General features: G+C 39.5%; 3 protein-coding genes across 3 annotated transcripts; 1 reads left to right on the forward strand and 2 right to left on the reverse strand.

Moving 5' to 3' along the window:
* The first annotated feature begins 3,022 nt into the window (after window positions 1–3,022).
* LOC149027710 (uncharacterized) lies at window positions 3,023–7,416 on the forward strand. Its single transcript, XM_089165178.1, has 5 exons — window positions 3,023–3,385; window positions 4,471–4,507; window positions 4,618–4,778; window positions 4,853–5,740; window positions 6,437–7,416. Exons 1-5 carry the CDS (start codon window positions 3,173–3,175, stop codon window positions 6,902–6,904), a joined length of 1,767 nt encoding a protein of 588 aa, XP_089021304.1. The 5' UTR covers window positions 3,023–3,172; the 3' UTR covers window positions 6,905–7,416.
* On the reverse strand, window positions 7,367–8,896 carry LOC149027711 (scopoletin glucosyltransferase-like). Its single transcript, XM_089142588.1, has one exon. It carries the CDS (start codon window positions 8,894–8,896, stop codon window positions 7,367–7,369), a length of 1,530 nt encoding a protein of 509 aa, XP_088998714.1.
* A 1,063-nt stretch (window positions 8,897–9,959) lies between these two features.
* Window positions 9,960–12,779, reverse strand: OTP81 (Tetratricopeptide repeat (TPR)-like superfamily protein). The gene has a single exon (XM_089165188.1). The coding sequence runs from the start codon at window positions 12,587–12,589 to the stop codon at window positions 10,376–10,378; it is 2,214 nt and encodes a 737-aa protein (XP_089021314.1). The 5' UTR covers window positions 12,590–12,779; the 3' UTR covers window positions 9,960–10,375.
* Window positions 12,780–15,724: the final 2,945 nt, after the last annotated feature.

A 15,724-nucleotide genomic window follows, 5' to 3' on the forward strand; every position in this document is an offset into this window, starting at 1 on the left:
AGTGGTGAGCCCGCTAGGGACACTGACGATTTGTTAATGGTGAACAAGATTGAAATATTAATATTGATTTATTTTTTCTAAACTAAACATACGATAAATATATCATAAATATTTTAGACATGTATAATACTGAACTTTAAATGGCGCATGGTCTTGGTCTTGGTCAATATTGGTCTAGATTGTATGTTTTTACTCTTAAAATTTTCAATAGGAACTCATTTGAATTTACATTTCTACCCTTGATTAGTATCTCCCCGGATTGATATCATATTGATCTTTATTAATATCAATAAGAATTGACCAATCTGATGCTAATTCATTGAGTTATGGTTAAGAATGGACGTCACATCCTTTACTGCGTTCATTGTTTGATACTTAGCTCCTCACATCTTATTTCTGGTTTTCTAGATCGTCTCCAATTCTTTGTTGTCTCAATCTCGTACAACCTGATGTAGATATTGTAGGACTTTGTCGAGTGTGGATCACCTCTCCTGACTGGGTGCACTCTGTGCTCCCTCGATGACCTTACAACCACAAGTATGTGGGGCCCACAAGTAAAAAATAATAAAAAATAAACTCCATCATCCTAATCCTGTGAGCCCCTTGTAATTCATGGTCAATAGCTGTTGGGGAAGCACAGAGCACTCTCCGGCAAAGGAGATTTTCCGGACTTACTTTGTCTTAGGTAGTTTTTTTAGGCATGGGGTAGAACAATCATTTTGCTTCTCTTTAAGTTGGAAAGAATTGAAATGGATAGATAAGGAGTTAGAGAAGTATTTTTATCCCACTTCTTTCTTCTCATAGTACCCCTTCCTAGCAGAGAATGATCCTCAAATTAGCAAATGTGGAAAGATTTGGAACCCCCAGTACTCAAGTCTATCTTCTTTCAAGTTTGGATGGTATACATTTGATGATGATTGAGAGTTCAAATAAGTGGTTCTTAATTATCTTGGTAATTGGGCCGCCTGTCCACAACAATCTCGAGGCAGAATTTTACCGGTCCATTTTGACAAGGGAGTGGACCCATTCATTTCCTTGTAGGTTTTCATTTTTTTGGTAATCATTTCCTTGTTGATGTTAATAGGGCAGCTATAGGGCCGGGCTTTTGCAATTCTACGCCCAACTCTATATATTTTAATCTAAGTCCATTCCTTCCTTGATCCTAATTCAGGGCCAATGATTATCGTCCTTGACCCTAAGCCCTACAACTCCAAGCCAAGTCCATTCCTGCCATGATTGTCCCTATCCCTATCCCTGTCTTTGGCCCTGATTGACCCTGTCCCTAGCCCCGATTGGCTATATCCTTGGGCTTAGTCCTAATTGGCCCTATACTTGGCCCTGACCCTAGTTGACCTTATACTTGCCATATCCTTGTTCCTTCCTAACTCATTGAGATCAAGCATCATGGACAAAATAGAGCCAGGATTAGAGCCAAAATCAGAGCCAGAGTCAAGGCAAAAAATAGGGACGGTGGGCTAAAGAGTAATCTCAGGCTCGCCCTTGGCCTTAGTCAAGGCCAGAACATATTGGCCTTAACCCACTCTCAAGGCCAAAATCTTGAGCCCAAGCCCGTAGGGGCGCGTCAGGGCCAAACTTGCACCCCTAGATGTTGACACATATTCACAAGTCACATCAAAATATATAATTAAATTAAAGTGTATATATATTTTTTTATTTTATAAATATAACTTCAACCTTTTTGCAATTTCTGATTTTGGGAGGATGAGCTCTACTTTGGAAGAACTAGAAACTTTAAAAGAGGGTTTTCTCTTTGCTATTCATGCGGGTTTTAAATAAGTTGTGTTGGAAGCGGATTGTTTGGTAGCTATTTCAGAGCTGCAAAAGGGAGGATCTTATATTCTTACTATCTCCCCCTTTGTTGATGAAATTGTATTTTCGTGTGCCCCCCCTCTCTCCGTGTTTCCTTCTCTTGAATTTTACGCTCCTTCAACTTGGTTGTTAATGCTTTGGCCCGTGGTGGTCTGTCTTCTGGCTCCAGGTGTATTTGGCCTCTAAGCTCTCTCTGGCTCCTAGATTTGTTGTCCTAGGAGCTTGGCATGTGTAACCGCTCTTTTGAATAAAATATTGGTTACCAAAAAATTAGATTTGTTGTCACAAGAGCTTCGCTTGTGTAACCGCTATTCTTTTGGATAAAGTGTTGATTACAAAAAAAATAAAAAAATAAAAAAGAAAGCATGTCATACATTTATAAAGAAATGGACCATTATTTGTTAAAAATAGAGTGAATAAAAACTTGAGGCTCTCCCAAGTCTGTTGTCTATCTTTTAAGTTTGATTAATGATTTTGGAAAGTGAAAACATTAGATTGCAAATCAAATTTAGTATCAAGATAATACTTGGAGTGGGTTTGGGTTGTCTTCAGCTCCTTGTCCATTAGTTGTTCGCAATCTCATACAAGTAAGAATATATTTTACATGGGCAAGTCTCTCATTCTCTAAATATAGGAAAAGAAGGATAGTCATTTTGATTATGTTTTTGAGTAGTTTTATATTAGGTATTGTTAGCAACTAAGCAACTTTTTGATGATGTTTATTAATTGGAGAAATCTTTAGTCTTTTATTCACATTATAAATCAATCATAATGTCTTTGTTATGCCCTTAAGCTTCCGTTGACCTTGGACTCATGCGGGACCACATTTGCCACACAGTCGTAGACCAGGGCCACCAGGCTTATGGGCTATGGTCTTGCCCATTTTATGTTTTTTCGGGTAGAAGAATTTTCATGTTATTCATAATAATATATAAAAGATAAACGCAAAAAATAATATTAAAAAAATAAATAATAACCAATATAATTTCTTTTAATAAATTCAGACCTCTAATATCAAGGCACAGCTGTCTATCTCCCTTGCAGCTTTCAGTTTATATACTTATCTGACCGTCGCCTTCTATCTTGTGTCACGGGAAATTGCCACGTGTCAGAGTTTCTCCCATCGACAAGAAATCGAATCAGTTATTTTAGTTTAACTCCGGGGCACCTTTCTCCGATTTCCTATATAAGCCATCTGTCATCGCATCTGTGGCTACTCGATTTACAGAAACAATTGCTGTCTTGTCTCCGTCTTCCTCGTTCTCTCCACTCCCAGAGTTTCACACTCTCGCGAGTTCTCTCTCGATCTCTCGAAGGAAAAGCGTAGCTGCTGCATTGGGCGATGAAGGCTCTCACTAGCCCTTCGCCAAAGATCTTTGAAGGAAACTACACTGGCAGAGCATACTTATCTGCAAGAACTCTTTCAAACGATGTTGCGCAAATTCGTTTCTTTCGAGCTCAGAAACTCGTTAATCTTGATTGCTTACTTTCGTTTCCTCTCCAAATTAAGGCAGTTGAGTCTCTTACATCTTCATGTTTCTCATCGGATGCACAGGTATAACTTAAGATTTTCGTTTTTCCTCTTTATCTTATGCTCTTTTGGAGTTCTTTGTGTGTAATAAATTTCTCTCGATCTTTTTATTCGTTTCTTTTACTTCTGGCACTTCGATTCTTTCATTTTCAGGATATTATAAAGTAGGAATTCCTGATTTCTTATTTTCCCCATTCATGATGACCATTTTGTTGGTTATCCCGACTCCGCAGCTATCTTCCCCACTCCTTTACCCTTTTGTTTCTTCCAATCCAAATCTTGATTAGAATACAAGCTGGTTCGTCCATATCTTTGTTTCTGTTTTCTTTCCTACTTTCTTTGTCTTTTGGCACTATAGGGGATGTTTTAGCTCGTGTAGTCAGTTTCTACTGTCACTCCAGAATTTTAGGTTTTCTGCCCTAATCACTATATCCTAGATCTTTCCTTTGTTCTTTACCTTCGGGAGGAGCATTCTCTGATCTTGATTTTAGTATTTCTTGAATTCTTCTCTATTTATTGTCATTCTTTGGAGGTTTCGTTTACGATTGTGATAAGCCTAATTTTCTTTTGTTTTTTGATCTGTCACTTTCTTGTATACTGAATTCATTACTTAGTTCACAAGTTTCTTTTGTTATTGTTAGTCCTTTCTTGCATTATATTTGTTTCTGTAGTCTGAGACCACCTTTTAGTTGCTTTTTCTTTTGAGTATCATTGTGATTTTTCTGTCTATTACATAATCCGTAATGTGTACGTTAGCTTAGACTAGGAGGTGAATGAAAGTTCGATTATATTACTGCCTATAGTGGAAGAGAATCGATTCATGAAGAATGAGACCTTCATGTACAATAATGAATGCGTTCTTGAAAATCTTTGGCTATATGGTGACCCAATTGATTGCTAAATTGGTTAACATAATTTTTTCCCAGTCACTGCCAGTGGATATTGGAGACACTTATTAAAAATAGGTTTTGTTTTTGTTCTTTTTTTTTTTTTTATTTAATATATTTTATTTGTTTAAGGAAGCAATGTCACACAGTTGAGTGTCTATGTTCTTCGTTTTGGAGCCTAACCACAACAAAGTAATGCTTATCTGGTGATCATCTCTGTAGGCAAGCGGGGCAAGTGCAGATGAGCAGCCTCAACCAAGTAGGTCTTCTCTTATGTTTCCTTTCCCTTTTTGCTAGTGTAACTTTATTGATTTTGAATCAATATCATTTGCATTTGTCTATATTATTAATTTATCATTTCAATTTCAGGTGAGTCGAAGATGGTTCATGTAAAATTTCAATTACGGAAGGAGTGTCTGTTTGGTCAGAAGTTCCTCCTTGTTGGTGATGATCCTATCTTTGGTTTGTGGGATCCTTTAGATGCTATACCACTGGACTGGTCGGATGGACATGTCTGGGCAGTTGAGCTGGTAAGAAGTTACTTATGGAGATATAAATTTGGATTAACTGCTTTGCTCTGATTTGTGGGATCTATGATGAATAGGATCTACCTGTTGGAAAAGCTGTACATTTCAAGTTTATTCTTGAAAGAACCACTGGAGACTTTGTGTGGCAACCAGGTGTGGACCGGCTTTTGGAGGCTTGGGAAACAAATAACACCATCATTGTTTCAGAAGATTGGGAAAATGCTGATTTCCGAATGGTAACAGAGGAGCCAACAATGTACCCAATCACGGGACCAGACTTGCCTTATCCTAATGTTGAAGTGGTGGATAATGTCAATGAGGGATTGATTGTTGCAGAGAACATTTCTTGTCCGAAAGATGAGAATCTGGTGGATAATGTCAATGAGGAATTGATTGTTGCAGAGAACATTTCTTGTCTGAAAGATGAGAATCTGGTGGATAATGTCAATGGGGGATTGATTGTTGCAGAGAACATTTCTTGTCTGAAAGATGAGAATCTGGTGGATAATGTTAATGAGGGATTGATTGTTGCAGAGAACATTTCTTGTCCGAAAGATGAGAATCTTTTGGTTGGTGGAAGCAGTGAACTGATTGCTTCGGAATATACTAATCAAAAAGAAGATTCTGTAGTTACTGTAGATAATACTAGTCTGATGGAGTGCATGGTTGATTCTGAGAAGGAATTGCAAACTGCAGAGGAAGTTAATCCTTCACAACAAGAAATCATTTCAGGTGCAGAGAAGGCACTCATTATTGGCCAGAGCATACCTCAAACCAATGGGCCAGTTAAAATTTTGAAAGATGAGGACCAGGGTATCCATGAAGGAGGAGCTGTTCTTGTGCCTGGCTTGATTTCATCACCAACAATTATTACTCAAGATATATTTCCACAGAAAGTTGAGAAAGTCAACAATATCAGTGCCCCTGTACAATCTGGTGAAGCTGATGACAACAGGGCAATTGAGGTATGTCTGTGAATGTTGTGCTTTTCTTTCTTTTCTTGTTGTGCTTAGCTAGGATTTAGTCACCTTTTTTTCTTGTGACCCTGATGGTTTGAATTCATATGCTACCGTGTAAAATATTGTATTGTTGTGAACTGTGATAATATAATTTAATTTGTTTAATTTGGAGCTGTTTACTAAGAGATTTGGGGCCTGAGGGGATTGGGGGCGTGTGGAAACCTGCAGCTTATTTTCTCTTTCCATTGAATAACACGGGAGCCTGGATTTGGAATTCATAAGTTCCCCTCGCTTTACAAGTACTGAAATTAGAAACCCCTTTCTTCTTCTTCTTTTTTAATTTAATTTATTTTTTTTAAATCAAAGGAATTTCTTCTTCTTCTTCTTTAATTTATTTTATTTTTTTAAATCAAAGGAATTTTAGAAATTGTCATCTTCTTCTTCTTCTTTTTTAATATATTTTATTTTTTTAAATCAAAGGAATTTTAGAAAGTGACAAGACACTATAAGAGGGAAAGGGAGCTTCTTATAGTGCTCAATAAAAGATCTGGCTGGGCTTCCAACTTAACAGAATTGATACCTGTTACATTAATCCTATAAAGTTCAATCAGCATGATATTTCAGTATTCTGTCCATTAAGTATGCACTGCATTGACATCCTTTTGTCTTTGTTTCATGAATCACATAATTGTTGAAAACCAGTTACCTCAGAAGCAAGAACCTCATGAAGATACATGTCAGGGAAATGAAAGTGTGATGATGATAAGTAACTGGGAGGAGGCAGAGTTGCATATTGGTTATAAAAACCAGTTGCCACAGAAGCAAGAACCTGATGAGGATACATGTCAGGAAGATAGAAGTCTGATGATGATGAGTAATGAGGAGGTAAAGTTGCAGGATAGTTATAAAAACCAGTTACCACAGAAGCAAGAACCTGATGAGGATACATGTCAGGAAGATAAAAGTGTGATGATGATGAGTAACCAGGAGGTAGATTTGCATGTCGATGGTGCAGAAAAATCTCAAACAACAAAAGAGCAAGAGCAGTCATGTGTGCGGTCAGCTGAGAATGAAGATGATGAAGAAGATGGTAGCGATATCTTGCAGAGTGACATTCAATGGGGTCGCCAAGCACTGCTCAAGTTTCTGTCAAGTTTGGGTTTTGAGTAGCTATCGTCAGTCAGTTGTGAAAGAACCTCCTACACTTCAATTGACAACAATGGCATTCAACTAGATTTACAAACACAACCGTATAGTCAAGTAGTGTTCTGTAAATATTGGTTTCATCCTTCATTAACATCATGGTTGCTGATTTTCTTTCCCGTTGGTTGCTGTATGACGTTCTTCAGACATAAAATCTGTTTGTTTCCTTTGCCATGTTTTTTTTCTGGTTATAGTCCTCCCTTACCGTGTTCCTTTTCATGGTAATAGTCTCTCTTACAGTTTCTTTTTTGTATGGTAATGGTAATGATTGACGATATCTGTATATTGAATGAGATCTTTTCACAAGTGAATAAAAAGCGACAACTAGTTGATTTTGCAGTAATACATATGTCTGCAATACTTGGACGAGACCATGATGTATGGAAATAAAGTATCTGATTTGCTTGGTTGTTGCCTTACTATTGTGAGTCAGGAAACGTGCACGTGTAGGCAGTGGCTCGGTTCTGGTTCCTGGCTTAATGCTTCTGGTGTCTTAACGATTTTCAGAACGTCGTTGATCAGGAGGTTCAAGTCAGAGTGAGATGACCCACCTTCCTCTATAGCCCCTTTGGCCTTAAAACTCATCTCCCATGCTCTTTTCCTCATCTGCTCTGTTTCTTCCCCTTCTACTCCATCGCCTCTCACCATCAACTTAGTCACTGCTTTCTTTATCTCCTCCTCCTTCACCAACTCCTCCGTCATTTTGCCACCTGAGTCGAATGGAGTCCACATTTTGGCACCCATTGCTATTCCTACCCTCAGCACCTGTGTCACCAGTTTCTCGTTGTAGAACTGCTCAGAGGTGACTGGCCAGGTGATCATGGGCACCCCCGCGCTCACACCTTCCATTATTGAGTTCCACCCACAGTGAGTGAGGAACCCTCCGATGGCTCGATGGTTCAATATCAATCCCTGGGGCGCCCACCCCTTTATTATCAGACCCGTCGTCGTCTTTTTGACCCCTTCTGCAGCCATTGGCGCTTGGTTCTCGTTTCCTTTCAGAACCCAGATGAAGGGATGCCCTGATGCTTCGAGACCCAGTTCAATTTCATCCAATTGAGCTACAGGAAAGCGAGGGGAAGACCCAAAACAGACGTAGATAACCGATTTGGGCTCCATGGAATCAAGCCATCTAAGATAATCATCGAACATGGATGACGAGCAACGCTCATCCTCTATCACGACCTTCTCGGTTATGGTCTTCCTGTTGACGAGAGCCACTGGGCCCACATGCCACACCTTCCTACCCAGGACTTTCTTGTAATGCTTGACGTAATTGGGCTCCAATTCGTAGAAGCTATTAACCACGACGCCATAGCTCTGCAACTCCGATTCTCTGACTTGATTCATTAACTGGGCCGCCTCACTGTTTGGATCCTTGAGGAAATCTTGTAGCTGCAACCTCGTTAAGGCAATACGATCAGGAAGACCCGGCACCAAGAAGGGTTCAGTATCCGACTGAACCTTCTGATGGGGCGTAAAAAGTCTGAGGCTCTCAGCGACGCAGCGAGAGAAGAAACCCATACCGTCAAAGAAGAGCCTTGGAATTCCAAGCTCAGCTGCAAGTTTAGAAGTCCAAGGGAAGAACATGTCCGAGACAATGCATTGAGGGCGAAGCTCTCGGACCAGTTGTTCGATTGGTTGTTGAAGCATCGAGATTGCCAGATAGAGCTTCTGTGCCATCTCAAGGGAACTGACGGAGTAGAAATTCTCGACTCCCTGAGGCAGCCCAACATCTGAGGAGGGGAACCGGAGGATGTGAAGTCGGATTTTGTGGCCGGAATGGGTGTCTTCGTCGATCACTCTACTGCAAAAGAGGGAGTTGGATGGAGTGGTGATGATGGTGGCATTGACGCCGCGAGCAGCAACCAATCTTGCCATATTCACCATGGGGAGCATGTGCCCCGGTGCTAAAAATGGAACGAAAAGCATATGGAGATCTGAAACTTCCATTTCCATGGGGATCAGCGAATTTTGGTGCATGAATTGGTGAAAGCTTCGGTTTTTAAATGTTTTCTGATCCTCTTTCCTGGTTTACTTCAGTAAAAGGACCTCTCACGGAACCTTTCAAGAAGTTGTCGAGGACGGAACAGGCCTTTTCAAAATCAGAATCGGGAGCGAAGTGGGTGGAAGACGATTTCAACTCGAATTAGACCAGGAATCGGAATTAGGGGGACTGAAGATGGATTATAAAGGAAATTAGTAAGAACCGGCCGATTTGGATCCAATTGCAATTCCGGAAGTAACCAATTAGGAGATGTGGAAATCGGGATAGGTGTCAGCTGATTCTGAACCAAATCAATTCAATTCCGATCCGATTTTCGATTTTCGATTTTCGATTTCAAATGGCCAGGCCCCAGGGGGATTTTTTTTTTTTGGCTAAAACAAAAAGAATACGATTATATTAAATGAAAGAGTTTAGGTCAAAAGACCTATACAAACGAGAGGAATCCGCGATAAACAAAGGTGAACCTTGGGGGATTGTTTACTCATCAACACGCCTTCCTCATTCTCCCGGTTTTCCAGCTAGCTTCAATCCTAGTCCTAGTTCACCATGGATTATGGAGCTCACAGGCTTTGCATGCTCTGTTCACATGCGTCACACACTGCAGTACTTGGACCTTGCTTCAAGCACTTGGATCCATCGGATTGAGATCCGACTGACCGAAATCTTGCTTGACCGTCATGTGTATTAAATGCGTATGACTGAAGCAATTTTGGCAATACTTAGCTAGACTTGCACCCTTCGTACATTCTTATCTGCTTCTCTGAGAAAGAAAAAACAGAGGAAGAAGAAGAGGTTCTAAGTTCTAACTGTCAGGGATGGTATCTCATGGCGCATGCACTGATGTGCTCTTAAGTCCTAAATGCGAGACTCTCCCTCAAAAAATTCATCTCACTTAAATAGTTTGATCATGATAATTCCTAGAGACAGTAGTTGAACTGTACCATGCTGCTTCAGCAATACTATAGTCTTTGCATCATCAAGCTTTGCTATTTGGGTGGATTGTATGATGGGTTTGATAGTTTCAACTGCACAAATATCTGAATTATTTGTGCTTTATTTACATGTAACAACATGTGAACATACAACAACATCTCCTAGTTGGCTCATTACCACTCTATCAGTAAGGACAAACCAGCCTAAATAGATGAACCAAATTAATTAAGTCAAGTCCAATTGATTGCTCTGCTCGGAACTGTATGTCTGTATCTATGTCTAAAACCAAACTCTTTGTTAGAGCTTAATACAACAGATCACATCTTCACTCCAACTATACCCCGACTTTAAACTCGTGAAATCAGTCGGGGTTGTCCTTTATTCACTTTGAGCTGCTGCTGCATGCTTCTGGTATCCCTGCATAACGGATCACGAGGTTTTGTCAACTTCTGTAAGAGTATTAGATGAAGCTCAGTTTCCAGGCCAATAGTACTGCTTCACCAATAGTCCATACAGGAACAGTGACCCCCCTTGAAGTGGTGGAATCGATATCGATCCCTTAGTAGTATCTCTCTATTATAAAGCTGAGAAATGAGCTTAGCAACTGAGTGGCAATCCCCACAAATGCGAAGATTCTTGACAATCCGAATTGGTATAGGGTGGTCTGTAGTAATAAGTCCACAGGCTATTGCTAACTTCTCACTATGAAGATATAGCGCATGCTCCTTCACAACCTCTTCTTCAACATTCTGAAGAAGATGATCTTTATTTGGCACATAACCTATTGATTTCAATCTTGAAACAATTTCATCCAACTTAGAATAGATCTTCTTAGATAGGGGATGAGAGTTATCCCCCACCAAAAATTCATGTACCCTGCCATTAACTTCTATGGAGCTACAACCAGGCTCTTTCTTGATCCCAGAATTTCTCATAAGTGCCCTCAACCTTGAGACAGCATCCCACTTTCCTAGCTTGGCATATATATTTGACAAAAGCACATAAGCTCCATGATTCCTAGGCTCCAACTCGAGGAGGTGGTTACAGGCCTTTTCTGCTAACTCTACATTTCCGTGAATCCTACAAGTACCAAGCAATGCCCCCCAAACAGAAGCACCTGGGGGTATTGGCATGTTTTCAATCAATTCAACAGCTTCTTTGAAGAGACCAGCACGACCGAGGATATCAACCATGCATGCATAATGGTTGGCCACAGGTGCAACTCCATACAATGTCAGCATTTGACTGAAACAAAGTTTACCTTCCTCAACTAATCCAGCATGGCTACAAGCACAGAGAAGATTAGTAAAAGTCACGGCATTGGGCTTAACCTTGGCCTCTTGCATCTGAAAGAAGAGTTCAAGGGCAGCCCTACCACGCCCATGCATTGCCAATCCTGCAATCATCGCACTCCACACATATACATCTTTCTGTTCCACAGATAGAAACACCTCAAGAGCTTTATCTACATCCCCACACTTGGAGTACATGTCAATGAGAGAGGTCGTAAGATGGCAATTCAACTTCATCCTCTGCTTCTTTATGTAAATATGTATCCAACCACCAAGGTCCATTGCGCCCAACTGAGAACAAGCAGACAGCACACTAACAAGGGTTAGTGGGTCTGGTTTCACAGTCGCAGCGACCTGCAGTTCATGGAAGAGAGATAACGCCTCCTTTGGATGGCCATTCTGTTCATAAGCAGAGATCAGCGCATTCCATGCAGCAATATCTCGGTAAGGCATAATGTCAAAAACATTACGGGCAGCATCAAAATCCCCTGATTTTGCGTACCCATCAATCATTGTGGTCCATGAGACGGAATCTTTCTCAGGCATCTTATCAAAAAGTCTTTTAGATTCTTCAAGGCTTCGGCATTTAGTATACATGTCTAGCATGGCATTACTCAAAATCAAGTCCATATCAATTTCATTCCTCTCAATGTAAGATTGAACCCATCTCCCAAACTCCAAGTCCAAATTCTTGGCACAAGCAGAAAGAACGCCCACCATGGTCACATCATTAGGCTTTATGTTATGCAGCTCCATCCTCCGAAATAGCTCTAAAGCTTTCTCAGGATAATCTGCTTGTGCATATGCAGTAATCATAGAATTCCAAGAAACGACATCTCTTTTAGGAATTTTCAGGAACACCTTAAGAGCCTCATCCAAATGTCCGCATGCAGCATAAAAATGAATGAGAGAATTCATGATGAAAATATCAGAAGCCAAAGAGGCTTTAATGACCATCCCATGAACCACTCTTCCCTCCTGCGAAGCCAAGACCTCTGATGCTGCCTTGATTGCAAAGGGGTAAGTGTATTTGTTGGGTGGATCGATACACTGATGAAGCATTTTTGAGAAGATTAGGAGGCTATAATTGGGTGTGGGACTGGAAGCATATGCACGAATGAGAGTGTTCCAGGTGAAGACATTTGGTTGGGGAATTTGCTCGAATACCTTTCGAGCGTAATCGAGACTCGAGAAGGGAGAAAAGGAACACTGTGTGACAAGTTTACTCGCCGAGTAAGGGTCGAAAAAGAGGTGGCCAACACGAAGTAGGTAAGCATGAATTCGCTTCAGTTGTTTCATGTCATAACATCCATCGATTAGGGAATGTAGGTGTTGTTGCTGCGAATTTTGGCTGTAATTTTTGGTAGAACTCTGCAGGTGGTGAGTACGAGAGGTGAGCGGCGCGTGGAGAGTCTCCATGGCTCTCCGGCTTTCTCATTCAACTTGGATGTGCCTGTCAAAACGGTTTGTAAGTTCAGTGCTACGTATGGCTACGATCTTCCTGAATAATTGAGGTCGAAATTTCAATCACTCATTTTGTATATATATTTTTCATTCCAGATAGGTATGATTGAAAAGATTAAAAAAAAAAACAAATTGGGTGATCGAGGTTTCAGTTTTGACCATCCATTCCATCTGCTCAGTGTTATGCATTAATTGTGCAGCACTGAAGCTCCATCTCTCTTTCCCAGCATTTGCCTGCTACGTAATTATTGTGCAACATTGAACTGCAAATAGTGAAGATCAAAAGTTGTGGTCAAATATTAGATCTACCCTTCCGATTCAGATCCAAATGGATTTTATTTGTTTTTTGAGCTTTTTATAGTTAAAATCCAAAAATGAAAATTAACAAAAAAAAAAAAAAAGTAACTAAATAAAATACAATAAGATAATTAATCGTACCTCGAAGACTGAAGAGGAACGAGTTCAATGATACTTATGGTGGTGTGACTTGGGTCATGCGTCTTAAATGCGCATGACCATCAAGCCGAAATTTCGACCGTCCGACGGTTGAGATCGAAATTTCAACCGAAATTCCGAGCTGACCTCCTGAAATGTTTGGCTTGATGGTCGTATGTAATATTCACACCCAGCTATAGATTCAAAAAATAATTAAATAAAAGAATCGATTCATCAATTTTTATATACTGATTTACTTTAAAAAAATAACCAATTGCAAATTTAATCAAATTTATTGGATTTGGATTAATCAATTGCAATTTTAATCGGATTCTTATAAAGAACTGGTTTCTTTTTTTTTTTTTGGTAAGAAATTTTCATTAACCGAAAGAAAAAACAACCCGCTAAACAGCCTAGCCAACTGGAGAGCATAACTCCTGAAGCCAAGGAACGGAAATAGGCCAAACCGTCTACACGGGATCGACAGGGCTCTCCTTGCAACAGCATCCGCAACTGCGTTTATCGCTCTTGGAACAAAACAAAATGAGCACGAGAGGAAAGATGAGCCTAACTCCCTAATATCCTCCGCCAGAAGAGCTAAGCAAAGGGGAGGGGAGCTGGATAAAGATCTGGTTTCGAAGTTAGAATCGTCACTTCTAACCAAAATTAAGTCAATAGCTAAATTGACTTAAATTATTTGATGTTTTCTCTTTAATGGAGTTTTAGTGTATTATCTTTTTTTTTTTTTTTTTTTTGGTAACCAGTTTTAGTGTATTATCATATGTTAGTCTAATCTTCATTCTTTAATTACTTTAGTCAACTTATTTAAATTTAAAATATTTTTCAATTAAAGAAGTTTAATTATTGATGACTCGCTTAAAAGAATTTCTTTTCTCTAGTTTAAAATTTAATAGTAACAATACCGTTTTTAGAACGGAATTGTGTAAATCCCATTAAAATCATTTTTGGAACTGATTTCGATATGCAGTTTAGGATAGTTTGATTCTTATAGATGGATTTAGATTAATGTAGCCCCTATAGCTAAGATATCTGCTAAAGTATTTGCAGTCCAATCAAGATGCAATAAATAAAAAAAAAAAAAAAAACTCAAATGGTTCATATTTACATAAAATGTCTTTTAAGATCTTTCTTGCTATCTAATTACAAGCAAAAGAGATCCTTTTAACCCCAAAATCCTCAGGTTTTTGTTTTTTGGTATAAAACTCGATTAAGGAGACAAAGAAGCTGGACGAGGAACAGGCTCCTTCAACCAAATAGTAGAAATCGGTTAATCTAACGCCGTCTCAAGCGTCAGGGCTTCCTGGGCCAAGAAATGAGCTACATAGTTAGCATTCCTTGGAACAAAAGAGAAAATGCAGGAGATGGGAGCACAAGCAAGCCGACGGATATCTGCAAGACTGCAACTACATTCATCAAGTTAATAGGTACCGGAAAATCTGGCTGTAAGAGCAGTTTTACCCAAAATCCTCAGTTGTGCACATCTTTTTGTTATGCACAACATTGCACATGACCTCTTCAATAAGGGGTGTTGGTTTCACCACTAGAACAACTCTGCGTTGACAAGCTCACTCCCAAGTGGTTTGGTATACCTCATGTCCCAGGTTCGAATCCCCTCTGCTCCTCTATTTCTTGCATTGGACAATTGTGTGCTCTTTGGCCTGGGCATGAGTGTTACCGGCTTCTATGGACTATACTAGGCCTCCGGTGGGGCTCCGTTAATGGGGCCAATGCTTGCGCTAGTAGTGCACAGGGTTAATGCTTGCATGAGTTGCACTCGATAAAAAGTCTGAACATTGCGTAGCGGAGGGGCGTTAGGTCGCCGCTACTGCATCTCCTCTTTTAATTACCAAAAAACAAAAAATTCCTCCGTAAAGATAGAACTGGATAATCTCAATCTGCTACTTCAGTCTCTTCCACATCAACCCTTATGAGGGAGCCTTCTAACATAGTTTTGCTTGACTGCAAAAGAAAAGATAAGCACATGGACCACTCTCTCCTCCTTTATGACACATGGGGGAGGGACATATTTGGCTGAAGAAGAGCCTTTTATCCAAAACTAATGCATCATGACCATACTTCAATAGAAAAAAATATGTATTTTTTGGCTGAACTTGCTTGGTTCAAGATATTAAAATTAAGGGGCCAACTAATGTGTCAGGGCAACGAAATCAATTATTGTTCCTATTAACTATTATTGCATTAATTCCTTTTAAAAGCTAATAAAGATTAGAGAGAACATGCATAAATAACCAGCCAAACACAACAGAATCATTTTAATTGAAGAGTTCCCTATTTGAAAAATCATATCAAAATTGGAAAAAAAAAAAAAAAAAAAAGGTATTTCATAATTTATTAAAGGGAATAAAATCACTCCAGTGTGAGAACTAATGGGAATATGCACAGTAGCATCCATCTAGATGGAATATTTGATTTTTTATTAAAACTTTGAATGGTAAGATTTCGAGTAAGGTAGTTAGGTATGGACTATATAAGGTGGCTTGTAATATTCTTTTATATATTTAAATTGGTTTGATTGGAAAGAATCGGTCAAACTTAACCAAAATGGTAGAAAGTAGCATACAAAAAGAAGCTAAGATTTCAATTTTCACACATACATAAGTGTCAATATATTTT

The sequence above is a fragment of the Hakea prostrata genome, chromosome 1 (genome assembly GCF_041222555.1).
Source record: "Hakea prostrata isolate BN-2017 chromosome 1, UWA_Hpros_2, whole genome shotgun sequence".
NCBI lineage: Eukaryota > Viridiplantae > Streptophyta > Magnoliopsida > Proteales > Proteaceae > Hakea > Hakea prostrata.